The 12154-nt window shown below is 44.9% G+C and overlaps 1 protein-coding gene across 1 annotated transcript in view; it reads right to left on the bottom strand.

Moving 5' to 3' along the window:
• Positions 1 to 578: 578 nt before the first annotated feature.
• POLA2 (DNA polymerase alpha 2, accessory subunit) overlaps positions 579 to 12154 on the bottom strand; it is a 288530-nt gene continuing 276954 nt past the window's right edge. The window contains exon 18 of the mRNA XM_086938034.1: positions 579 to 1667. Coding sequence (XP_086794160.1) covers positions 1518 to 1667 — 150 coding nt within the window. The 3' untranslated portion in view covers positions 579 to 1517. The remainder of the gene's footprint in view (positions 1668 to 12154) is intronic.

Here is a 12154-nt window from a genome sequence, read left to right as displayed (position 1 = left end):
TTTTAAGTCGAAAGGCACAAAACGTGCCCTGAAGGGATCAGGCTGGAGATATATATGGCTCGGGTCCTGCCATATCCAAGACGCTAAACAATGCTCAAGCAGAACTTACCACAACTCAACAATGCTGGAGAGGTATTGCAAAGTTTCCGTATCCAGTCTGGCCCCTTGGGGTACACAATGGTGAAAATCTGCTGGTATTGGTATCCATAATTAACAGTCCCACTCCACTTAGATCATAAGATTGAAATCACACCGAAATTGGCACTCGAGGCCAAACTATTGGGCCACCTCCCCTACTAGCTCGGTTGAGAGGGACTTGCAGAAGTTTGAAATGCACAAACCTGTTAAAATGACATGGCAGTGAAGCACATTCTCATTAATTTGAAATATTTGGTTAAGCATCAACATAACATTTTTGTTCTCGAATAGTGACCGGCAAACTACTCTACAGTTGCTCCTAGGGCATATCTAAGTTTTAAGTGTAACTACTAAAGCAAATCTAACAGGCTGTGCCACATCTTGCATTTGCTAGGCTGTACGGATTTCATTATTCTCACCAGAAATACAAGAAACATACCTTACATATCAAAATACTTTTATTCACAAAAACGTCATTTCACATGTCTAAAAATCAGACCTCTGCAAATGGACCACTACTTTGGACATGTCCCACACAGCATCCTAGCTTAGACTAATTCTGAATTGTGAGATTTGCAGTATCATTCTCTCAATTACGTTGACTTGTAATGTGGAAGTAAAAGTGAAAATCATGGGTATTGGTAATTGGGTAGATGATCTGTATGGTGCCAGGATTAGTATTCCACACAAATTGACATTTGTTAAGATAAATGGAAACCTCACAATTTACCTAATGGATAAAATGTCCTTGTGACTGCCTGGAATGTGGTAAAGTATGTTTCTAGACTGCAATAGGTTTCCCTGGTTGCAGGATATAAAATAACTGCGAAAAATGCAGATATGACAATGAGATAGGAAGCCTCAAAATTTAGCATCAGGTAAGCTTAATAATGTCAAGTAGGATCCACCGGGAACACCTTGGAAGAAGAGCTCCCAAGACCTTCTCTGTTAATAATGGTGGAAAATATGCAACACTGCTCCAAAGTCAATAGAAACATCCACTACAAGATGCCATGCTAGATTTACTTTTTCTTCTTTGATACAAAGGTACAACCAAATGGCGATCGGATGTAGGAGGAGCTATGAAAAGTTCAACATTTTCTCGGTCAACCTGAAAATTCAGAATACGGATAGTGCTGTTGAGAAGGCATGGGGTCTGTAGAAGATAGCGCCTTGCTAATGAATTCCTGAGTCTTACAATGAAAAGCAAAACACCCTCTTGCCAGTTTGCATATGTTCTGAGAGACTGACAACTCTTTTCAGAAATCCCTTCTTAAATGGTTTGACCAAGACTTCCTTTCCAGGTATAATGAATAGTGAAGGGCATTCCATGAACAGTAGGAGTAAGGTAGTCCTATTCAACTGAATTGGAAATCCTATCAGATTTTCACTACTTGGGCTGAAATACAGGGGCTTTTCCGCTTCTCTGTCCCAGGATCTTCCCTCTTAATAAAGAGCCGCCCATACGTTCCACCAACTTGACCTTTCGTCAGTCGTCCTGGATTCACGCACACACAGCCAATGACATCCTGCAAGGGAAAAGGAAAGTGTTAATGAAAGACTGGATGAAGGCATGGGATAAGGAGTCATTCACAGCTGGTCCACGTCAAATGGAAAGAATTTCTTTAAACGGGGAGAATTTAATTCTCAAGAATAAACACATAATTTTCAATGCATTTTAAAAGATTAGTGCCAAAAGTGGTAAGACTGGACTCGTGGACAAAACAAACTAACCTTGATTAACTTTGGGCATTTCCTACAGCTCAACCAACTTGCACAAGTCATTAAACCATGGCCAGAACAACTCCTAGTCTGTCAAGTAATCTACAGAGCCTAAAGAGATCAGCTAGTACAACACATGCAGAGGCCAGGTGAGATAATATAGGAAGCAAAAGCAGGCCAAAGAGAGCAGATGATTTAAGGGAGTCATTCACCACTGGACATAAACTAAGTACCAAAGTGGCCGCATAGACAAACTTTGAAAGCAAGCTTAATGAACAGAAAGCCGAACGGTAATTAGTAAAACACTACAAGTATTAGTACCTGCACTTTGGTGAGGATCAAAGGAGATGGAGAGGTCTTCTAGAACAAATTAAACCCTTCCTTTTTGTGCCACTCTGGTAAAGGATTCAAACAGATTCTCCCACTAGAGTGGCTAACAGAAGAGCAAGAAGGGAGTCACTGTTTTCCTCCTGCTGGAGGTTTCCTGCTATTGCATAAGTAGGTTAACCTAGTCTTCCTCTTGTTGGCCTTAGTTGCAGAAACAGTTGTCTTCGCTGTGGCTCCTGCTATTGAGGGACTTGAATGCTCAGTACACGAAAGTTGTATGTGCTTCTGGCGAAAAACAACCTCAAGGATACTTACTTGCTCTCGAGAACTTTCTCCAGAAACATTTTACCTCATTTGTTTTCAAATGACTGGTATTCCCAGGATGTTACATTCATCCTGGTGAATTTCCTTCATATTGTAAACATAACCTATGCTTCTAGTATAGTACAGATACTTTGTTTCTTTTTATGCAGGAAACCCCAAGCTCTTTCCTCTTCCTGTTTGCCTCTCCGTCAATATGAACCCAAATAATGTGTTTCTCTCCTTATCCTTTTATAGCATATCTAGACTCTTTCCAGACTTCATGCTGTCCCCTAGTATCTATAACCATATTCATACCCGACTACCTCTCCCCATATCTATAACAAGTACTTGATCATGCCTATGCTCAAGTGCAATATCTCTACCATAGTACACATATCCCTCCCTAAAACTTACTACCTCTACCCACACTTAAAGCCTAGTAGCTCTTACTCTCCCCAATACATCGGCCTCTTTTCCTGCTTATTTATTTTCTTGTGCCATTTGCTCATGCGCAAGTCTCCTTAAAGCTTCAGAAGAAACATGAATTAAAAAAAAATAGTTCCAATGATAGTTCTTTTAGGGCTGGGAGATTAAAGAAGGCATAGGTTTTGGTATTGTCAGATATTGAATGTTTCTAAAATGACTGAGGTCTTGGTGTGAGCAGTCATATAAAAACCTTCAGCTTTGCTGCTATTTTCCTAACAACGTTGTGGGTGATGCTGAAGCTCAAGGGATGCTCTTTAAGAGTCACTCGGAGTTGGGGAGTATTTTGCACATCTGTAGACAAGCCTTTATCAGCTGCTATTCCATGAAACTGGCATATACACACAAACAGATGTTCTACAATAATTCACACTTACTGATGCATGTATGCTCTTCAAGAAGAATGATGCCCCGCAAACGTTGCCATCTGGGAATAAATCATCTTATTCTTTTTCTCTTTGTGGTAGTAACACTTCTTTGCAACGGTGTCTTAGCTTTTAGATAACTGAAAGAGTTCCTCAACGAACAAGGCGTCAGAGGAGTCCAAGTAATGGCTGCCATTTCTCTTGGTGGAGTCTGAAGAAGAACTGGGGTCGGGAACGATGGCAATAAGCATTACTGAGGCACTCAGTTTTTAAGGGCGGCATATCTGGAAGTACTCTTATTCAGATGTAGGAACACTTGAAGACTACCTTGCTGATTGTCCTACTTGAAGTAGAAGGCTATCTCAACGTCTAACACTCATTTTCTTCAGGGAACAAATGGGTTCTTTATGTTGACAGACTCCTCAATGGTAAGTGAGCAGAAATTGTCCCTTACTTGATATCAAAGTCCTCAATGTTGACTGGAAACAGAGAGAGTCTGCATTTGTCACATCGTTTTCAATATACCTCTATGGTGGTCTTCAAATGGTGGTCTTCAAAGGGACCTCAGTGAATCTTGGAGGAAGAAGCCTCTTCCTCAGGTGCACCAGACCTCTGTGATCAGGTGTCTCCTGCCACATTACACAGCTTGGCTTCATACTGCCTGCCATGGAGACAAATCTCTTGGTGCTTCTATTCACTGTGTGATATTTTCTGAAAAAACTGACATTATTTCAAGGGGTTCGATCTTGGGAGACAGATTATACAAAAACTCCTATCCCTAAAGGTGTTCAGTGAACTCAGAAGGTACATATGTGAAAAGATTTTATTGTCAGATCTCAGGCATCCTTCATCACAGAAGCGAGAAAAGAGAGCTGGGGTAATTGCCAGTAAAGGCCAAAATGGGATGGTGGTACTGCTGCTTCCCTCAAAGCCGCCACATCCATTGTTCGTCCCATTTGAGTGTCATTGGTGAGGTGCTGCTTCAGCCCTATGGCACAATCAGCACAAAACCCAAATCTTTGCACACCCGTCACAATCAAGGATTCTACTGCACTCATTTTGGTCACTGATTATCACTCGCTTTGTTGTTTGCTGCAGTAGATGTTCTAAATCAGAAGTTGCTTGTATGCCTGTCTGGAGGGAACCTGGTTGAGCAGTTTGTCTTGGACTGTTTAAGAGCAGAACAAAGACAGATTTGCATAAGGCTGGTCTAGGTCTAGAGCAGCATAGTAAACAAAATTGATGGGCTGGGATGCGGCCAGACTCAATGACAATTGCTGAGAATAAATGCATACTACCTCCTTAATTTTTTTGTTTGTTGCATAAAAGGAGGAAGGCTCACATCTGACTCCTCACATCATAGTCCATAGAACATAATGGACGCATGCATGGATGATCATATAAACTGTCTAACAAATATCAATAATTGGTTCCTTCTGTCAGCAGACTCTTTTGTCACCACCTAACTATTCTCAGTCACTGCAAAATAAAAAAATCAGCAGATTATACTTAGTTTGAAGCAGTTCACATGCAAATTTCCTCAGGTACAACCAATGTAGACACGCCTACACTTGTGAAGGATTTAGAGGGGTAATAGCAGCAAAGAAGGATATCTTTCCTGATGGATCCAATTGAGAGATCTCTTTAGGAAAAGGGAAGAATGATCAACACACCATATGGTTTGATCCACTTCTTGTTAAGGATCCTTCTTCCCTAGCAGGAATACCTTTACATTTTCTGAAACCATAATGGGGTCAGTGTCTCCCATACTATTTGCATGAAACCAAAGGTTTTGGAGAACAAGAGCAGATGTATTTTTTGGTAAGTTTAAGCAAAGGGCAAGCTATTTATGAGCTAAATGGGTTTTAGCTTATACTGGATCTAACATAAAAAAGACAAGGGGAATATTTTATACAATTTTAGCACAGTCCACAAGAGAGTAGGTTGGAAATGCAGGAACTATGTGTGAATGCCTTTTCTAGACCGGTATATCTGGTTAAACAGTAGACATCCTATATATTGACCAAGAACACCTGATTGAATGGTGCAGTAGAGGAAGCAGTCCTGAGTGGGGCAAACAGTGATCCAAATCCAAAATGTGTTAATCCTGTTTTCAGATTAAAGCTTAAAACATCAGTATACCTACACTGAAAGGAAAAAATATCTCACTGTCCATTCCATTTAACTCTCACAGGGAGAGATGGCAAGATAAGAGATCTAGAAATATCAGCTCACGGCGAAAAGTTAAAATAAATTATGCATTTTGTAATGAGAAGTCACTTCTTGGCGCAGAGCTTTCATCCACGCGCACAGGCAAGAGGTGGTGGGGGTCACATGTATTAAATAAAAGAGTTGATGCCAACATTAGACTATAAAGGTGAGGGGAAGGGGAAGACGGAGAGAAGGAAAGGAAAGGGGAATGCAGAAAGGAGAAAGGAAAAAAGAAAAAGGAAAGGAATACCCAGCGATGAGAAGAAAAAGAAAGTGGAAAGGAAAAAGGAGAAGGGAAAAAGGAGAAAAGAAAAAGAAAAGATGAAAGACGAAAGAGGAAAGGGAAAGAAAAGGGAAGGAAGACCCAGCGATGAGGAAGACCGGAAGAGAAGGGTTCGAAAGGAACTAAACTGAACATAGGAGAGGGTAGATGGCAAAGCAAGTAAAAGAGACCTGGAGTGACAAGGCAAAATAAATGAAATGGAGAAGTAGGGAGAGCGAAGGGAGAAAGATTTAGTGGAGTAGAAAGAAGGAGTAGAGGGAAGCAATTGGTAATGAAAGAAGGAGGCGCGAGGGGAAGAGAAGAGTGTTTGGTGCTAGAGCTTTGGCAAGATAGCCCCTGCGAGTGGGCGCTAGAGGGGCTCCCTGGGCCCGTCGAAGGTCCCTGGGGCAACCAGCGCCTCCTTCTAACGCACCCCCTCAGACCCAGGGAGACGCGTCAGGGACTTGGAAAGATGGAACCAGGGGCTGGCCTGGTTACCCCAGAGGAACGGCGAGGCTTCCCAGCAGCCGGGTTTCCCCGGCAGCCCGCCAGAGACGGGGCAGAAGAGGTTGCATGTCACGCCTGACATGGCTGGCACTGCTCAGCCCCGGCTGCCTGTCGTGAAATCTCCTCGGTCCCCATAGGAACACCGACTGAATTATGTGGCAAGAAAAGGAACATTTGGCCTAATAGTGGCCTAGAGCGACGCACACTGTGCTGCCACGTAGGCGTCTCACCTCAAAATTACCAGTTTAGCACATGAAAAGAGCAATTTGCAACTAAAAGGAGACCAGTGCACCTTTGTATGCAGGCCCCACTGTGTAGCAGCATTTGTGTTTATCTCCTGTAGTGACGTTTGATCCATGTGAACTAAAGAAGCACATTTTTTTGTGAAATGTGCATTTAATGCATCCGGCAGTGAATTATGTGGCAAGTGCGGTAAACCCACATTTACACAGAAATGAGATAATTCCAGTGGCCCCGCCATTAGTCTCTGTAACTGCAAGTTCACTTCTCTCCAGGTTACTTAGGGTGTGTACGATCTGACGTAAACCTGAGAATTCCCCAAAATCTGGGCTTTGTTTTACATTCTTGTCCTGGCAGTCTTCTTCATTCAGTTAAACGTGTGACTACAAGTACCAGAATGCACCTGGACTGAATGACCTGCACACACATCGAACTGGTAAACTTGAGCGTTCGGCTCTGATGAGGAAGATGTGGGGGACTGTGTAAGGGTATCTGGGGGACATCATGGATTCATGGGGTAAGTCGTGAGGGGGTGACACCATGAATTACCTGCACTGGGTGACACCAACCCTAGGGACGCCGGGTCCGCTCGACTGCAGGAGCGGGCTCCTCTGGAGTTGCTGCACCGTCAGCAGTTAAAACCTCCTGGTCAGCCTGAGCTTGTAAGTATACTTTCAAGGGGGACCGTATATCTGTGGTGCGAGCCCGAATCGGCATCAGTTCCCAGTAATTATTCAGATGCCCCTGGCAGAATGCTGCATCCTTAAGCCAGTCCGCCACGTGCGGAATTGTGCTTTGGCCCCCAGCTATCACCACTTGCAACCTACAGGAGCATCGCTGTCAGCCTACACCTCTCCGGTGGCACGTCCCTCACATAACTCAACAGTGCGAGATGCGGGGATTGTTCCAGCGCATGCCCTGTAATCTTCTCCAGCATCTCAAATACTGCATCCCAGTACCGCCTCACATTTGGGCAGTCCCAAGCAAGTGTTAAAAAATTAGCTCAAAGTGTCCCACATTGCACATCACAAAGCCCATCCGCAATCAGTCCCGCTTTATGCAGCCTCTCTGGTGGGCGATATAGCCTCTGTAAGTATTTAAAATGTATAAGACGAAGTCGATAGTTAGGAGACAGCGACACACACCTAAGCACAGCATTACTACCATTGTTCGTCAGTGAGGGGAGGCGTTAGGTCGTTGTCTCATGCTTCGCAGCCAGCAGGAGCCCACACAGGTGCGCTCTCCGGCATTCCAGTATATAGCGTTGTCATCAATTTACAGAGCAAGAGGGAAGCGAGGGTCGTCTTGAGTAACTGGAAAACAGGTGGGACCTCCGGGACCAAGCAGGGAGCTGCCCGGGCTGCCGCTCTCAACTGGTAAGACTTGAAGTTGTATAGGATAATGGCATTAGCTGTGGTGCTACAAATTGGCCATCTAGGTATGTTGATCCCATTGAGGTAAGATGAATGTAGTGTAATCTACTGTGGGTACCTGCATCCCAAATAATGGAAATCGGGGATGTTTCTATAAGCAAAACACAAGATGATGGACGGAATGTTGCACAATGGCAAAACATTCACCCCAGTCACAGATCTGGGTTTAATCCATCGTTATTTTGCTCATGGCTTGGCAGTTCGGGCTGGACTGTTCCCAAGAGGCACAGGGTCAAGACTGATTTGCATATAGCCATGTCTGAACTGGGGTGGCTTGGTGATCAAAATAACGATGGATTAAACCCGGATCTGTGACTGGAGGTGAATGTTTTGCCATTGTGCAACATTCCGTCCATCGTCTTGTGTGTTTTGCTGTTCACCCTATGTGGGAAGGGTATGCCCAGACGTGGGTCCCGTGCTCACTAAACCACTGGAGTCAAGCTATCCAGCGGAAGACGGCTGATAGCCAAAAACTGGTCCTAGGATGCTTGATTCCGGTCCAGGGAAGACATGGCTTGGCAGTTCGGGCTGGACTGTTCTCATGAGGCACAGGGTCAAAACTGATTTGCATATGGCCATGTCTGAACTGGGGTGGCTTGGTGAGCAAAATAACAATGGATTAAACCCAGATCTGTGACTGGGGGTGAATGTTTTGCAATTGTGCAACATTCCGTCCATCATCTTGTGTGTTTTGCTGTTCACCCTATGTGGGAAGGGTATGCCCAGACGTGGGTCAGGTGCTCACTAAGCCACTGGATTCAAGCTATCCCGGCTGAAGACGGCTAATAGCCAGAAACCGGCCCTAGGATGCTTGATTCCTGTCCAGGGAAGATATGGCTTGGCAGTTCGGGCTGGACTGTTCCCATGAGGCACAGGGTCAAGACTGATTTGCATATGGCCATGTCTGAACTAGGGTGGCTTGGTGAGCAAAATAGCGATGGATTAAACCCAGATCTGGGACTGGGGGGTGAATGTTTTGCCATTGTGCAACATTCCGTTCATCATCTTGTATGTTTTGTGTTTCTATAAGCGACACCGACATAGTCAACAGAATGATCCAGTTTGGCACTCCACATGAGTTCCCACCATTCCCACACCATGCAAGCCACTGTATCAACTCACGCTCATGGACGACTGGAAGAGAGCCATCTGTAGGGGCCACGGTGCAGAAGATCATGCTCAAGACACGCGTGAGCTTGGAATTGTGTGGGAAAGAGCCATTAGTGCACAAATTGTGCCTGGGTGCAGTAATAGTAGCGATCCATATCTGGGGCACCGAGGCACCTCTGCTTGAAGGGGAGTGTCAGCCCCTCCCAGGCTATCTGGGGTTGACTTCCAGCCCACGTGTGGGACACCAATTGCAATCAAAGTTGATGTCTGAAATAGAATGGCAGGGGAAGCAGGAAGATAAAGGAATTTCGGAAAAATCACCATCTTGGCAACGGCCAGTCTTTGTGTGAAACAGAGAGAGAGTCCCCGCCAACTCTCCATATGTTCATCCAGCCAAGTCATCAATCGGCCATAATTGTCCCTCCAGAGATCATCTACATCCCTACTAAGCCAAATCTCATGGTACTGGACAGCGCCAGCCACCCACTCAATCTGGCATTCAGTGGAGAATTTCGGTATTGTGTCTGTTAAGGGGAACAGGATGGACTTCGTCTAGTTAATCATGACACCGGACAAGTCAGTGAATTTCTTGATCAGCGGATCTCGGTTGTGTAGTGTAGTTCCTATGTTCCCAATAGGCTCTGCGCATTGGAATAACAAACGGCAGTTTAGACGTAGGACTGAGGTCGACTAGGTCTCTACTGAATATGTTAGACTTAATTAGGTATGCCAGCTAGCTCAGAGGTCACTAGAAACTTTCTCGAATGAACAGGGAGGCGTTAACTTCCCTGATTAGACAAGAAGGGATTAGCTTCTGACAACCGCATAAACATGACAACTTTGCTCCCCCAGAATAAGGAGTATATCTCCAGAGTTGTGTGAAAATAATAGATAACTATTTCACTCAGTCAACCGTGCATACTTAGTTTCACCAGAGTGCAGAGAAATAGATAGACAGGCGTTTTCAATAAAAGGTGTTATTTATTGAGCAGTCTTCTTTCTCATGCAAGAGAAATTAATTGCCACAATTGCAATACTTGTTATAAAGTAAAGTGCATACAGTAAAATGAGTATTATGAAATAATACTGTAAAAGCATTGATATGGTTTCTGAGCCATATGATACTTAAAACGGATAAAATATATACAATTACATACAATGATAAAAGTTGACTAAACGTACTTAACTGGTGCTTCTAAATACGCCTACTCCAGTGTACCTAACGTAAGCCTAGTACATGGGAAGGAGTAAGGGAGTTGAAGCTTAAATTAAGTTAGTTTTGCCAAGAATCTGAATCAGGAATTCTCTAAGGGTCTAATCAGCTCCGTACCTTGGTTTTAGAATGAAGGAGGTCTTGTATCTCGTTCTCAGGACTGGATCTCCCAGTAACCCGCCAGGGTGACTGGAAACACTGGAGCTGGATTTTCTCGGCAGGAGAAAAAGACAGCGCCTTCCTCAGTGCGTCAAATGGGAGGGACGGCTTCCTTCGGCACTCGCATCAGCTGGGCTTCGGATAAATAGATAGCCGCTCTGCTCCAAACCACTGTGTGTTGCTTAAGGCAAACGCTGGTATATTTATACCTGGAAGGTGCAGTGTTTGACGTAAGGTTGGACATAAGACGTCAATAAAAGGTGTCACTAAGAACTGGCAGATCTTTCAGGGCTCGCAGGAGTTCTAGAGTGCCACATCGTCAGAGTACATGGATACAAGGATCCCACGTGGACTTAAAGCCAAGCCGGTGTTGCCTCAGTCGTGCCACAATCGGCTCCATGGCCATCACAATAGGTGACGGGGGCATCATTGCAGAGTCCCGCTTGTCAGCGTAAAGGAAGGCGTGATTATGCCATTGACGAGTATCCGCGCGACCAGTTGACTATACAATAGCCCAATCAGCCACTCTAATTGAGAGCTCACTTAAATGTGTGATAGTAGAGCAAAGAGATAAGGCCACTCCAGCAAACAATGCCTTGGTAGCATCCAGGAACACTGCCACTGTGGTCAGGGTCGGCTCGATGGTGTGAAGGAGGGAAAAAAGATGCACATATTTTGCAAGGTAGACCTACCGTGGACAAATCTCACCTGGTCCGGCTGCACTTTTTTTGGGAGCAGCCTCAATGTGATCAGTTTGGCGAGGATTTTATTATCCATGTTTATCAACGATGAAGCGCAGTACGTATTGGCGCGCCGGGGGTCTTTACGGGTTTTAGTATTGCCATGATCAAGTCCTTTCTCAAGGACAAGGGGAGAGAGCCAGCAGCCAATAAGTCCTTGTCCATTGCGAGGAGGTTTGACACCAGTAAATGGGCATATTCCTTATAAAATTCTACCAGGCTTTGCGCAACATTTGCAATAATGTTTTGCCCGCTCTGCCACCCTCTCCATATCTCTGTGTGCCGGCCTCCTTTCTCAAGCAGTGGGTTTTCTTCTGCATCGCCTCTTACTATTCTGCCAGGTTGCCTCTGATGGACACCAGCACCGCCACACTACAATCTGAGAAGTATCTGAGCTCTAACTCCCCAACTTCGTTTTCCAGGCACTCCAGCAAGCCTCACAGTGAATGCAGTACCCCTGCCTGTTCAGCAATGCAAGCTCCTCTCATCAGCACCTTAAAGGCCTCCCATAGAGACGGAGCGGGCCCTTTAAGATTTTCATTGAGCTCAAAATACTCCAATATCGGAACTCCAATTTCCTCTCGAAAAACGTTATCTCGCTGAGCTCCAGGGGGCAGTCGCCAGGTAAAGTCAAGTGAGGGACCCTCTGGTAGGACAAGTTCAAACAGGACTGGGGCATGATGGGACAACGTCCAAGGCAGGTGAGAGACACGGTGGTCCACACATCAATGTCAATGCGGGACCACATGGTGTTTGCCGCCATTATGCACGTGCCTTCAGCTGCGTTTGGGTGCAGGGAGCGCCACAAGTCGGTCAATTCAAAATCATTTATGATCATTCGCATCTGGGCCACCGCTCCTGGTTGCGGGTGCCCAGAATCACTTGGCTAATCTACCTCAGGCTCTAAAACAACATTAAAATCCCCACCTCACAGCACTGTA

The sequence above is a fragment of the Lissotriton vulgaris genome, chromosome 9 (genome assembly GCF_964263255.1).
Source record: "Lissotriton vulgaris chromosome 9, aLisVul1.2, whole genome shotgun sequence".
In the NCBI taxonomy this organism is placed as follows: domain Eukaryota; kingdom Metazoa; phylum Chordata; class Amphibia; order Caudata; family Salamandridae; genus Lissotriton; species Lissotriton vulgaris.
Note: the sequence above shows the minus strand (reverse complement) of the source record. Positions and strands in the feature narration are given on the sequence as shown.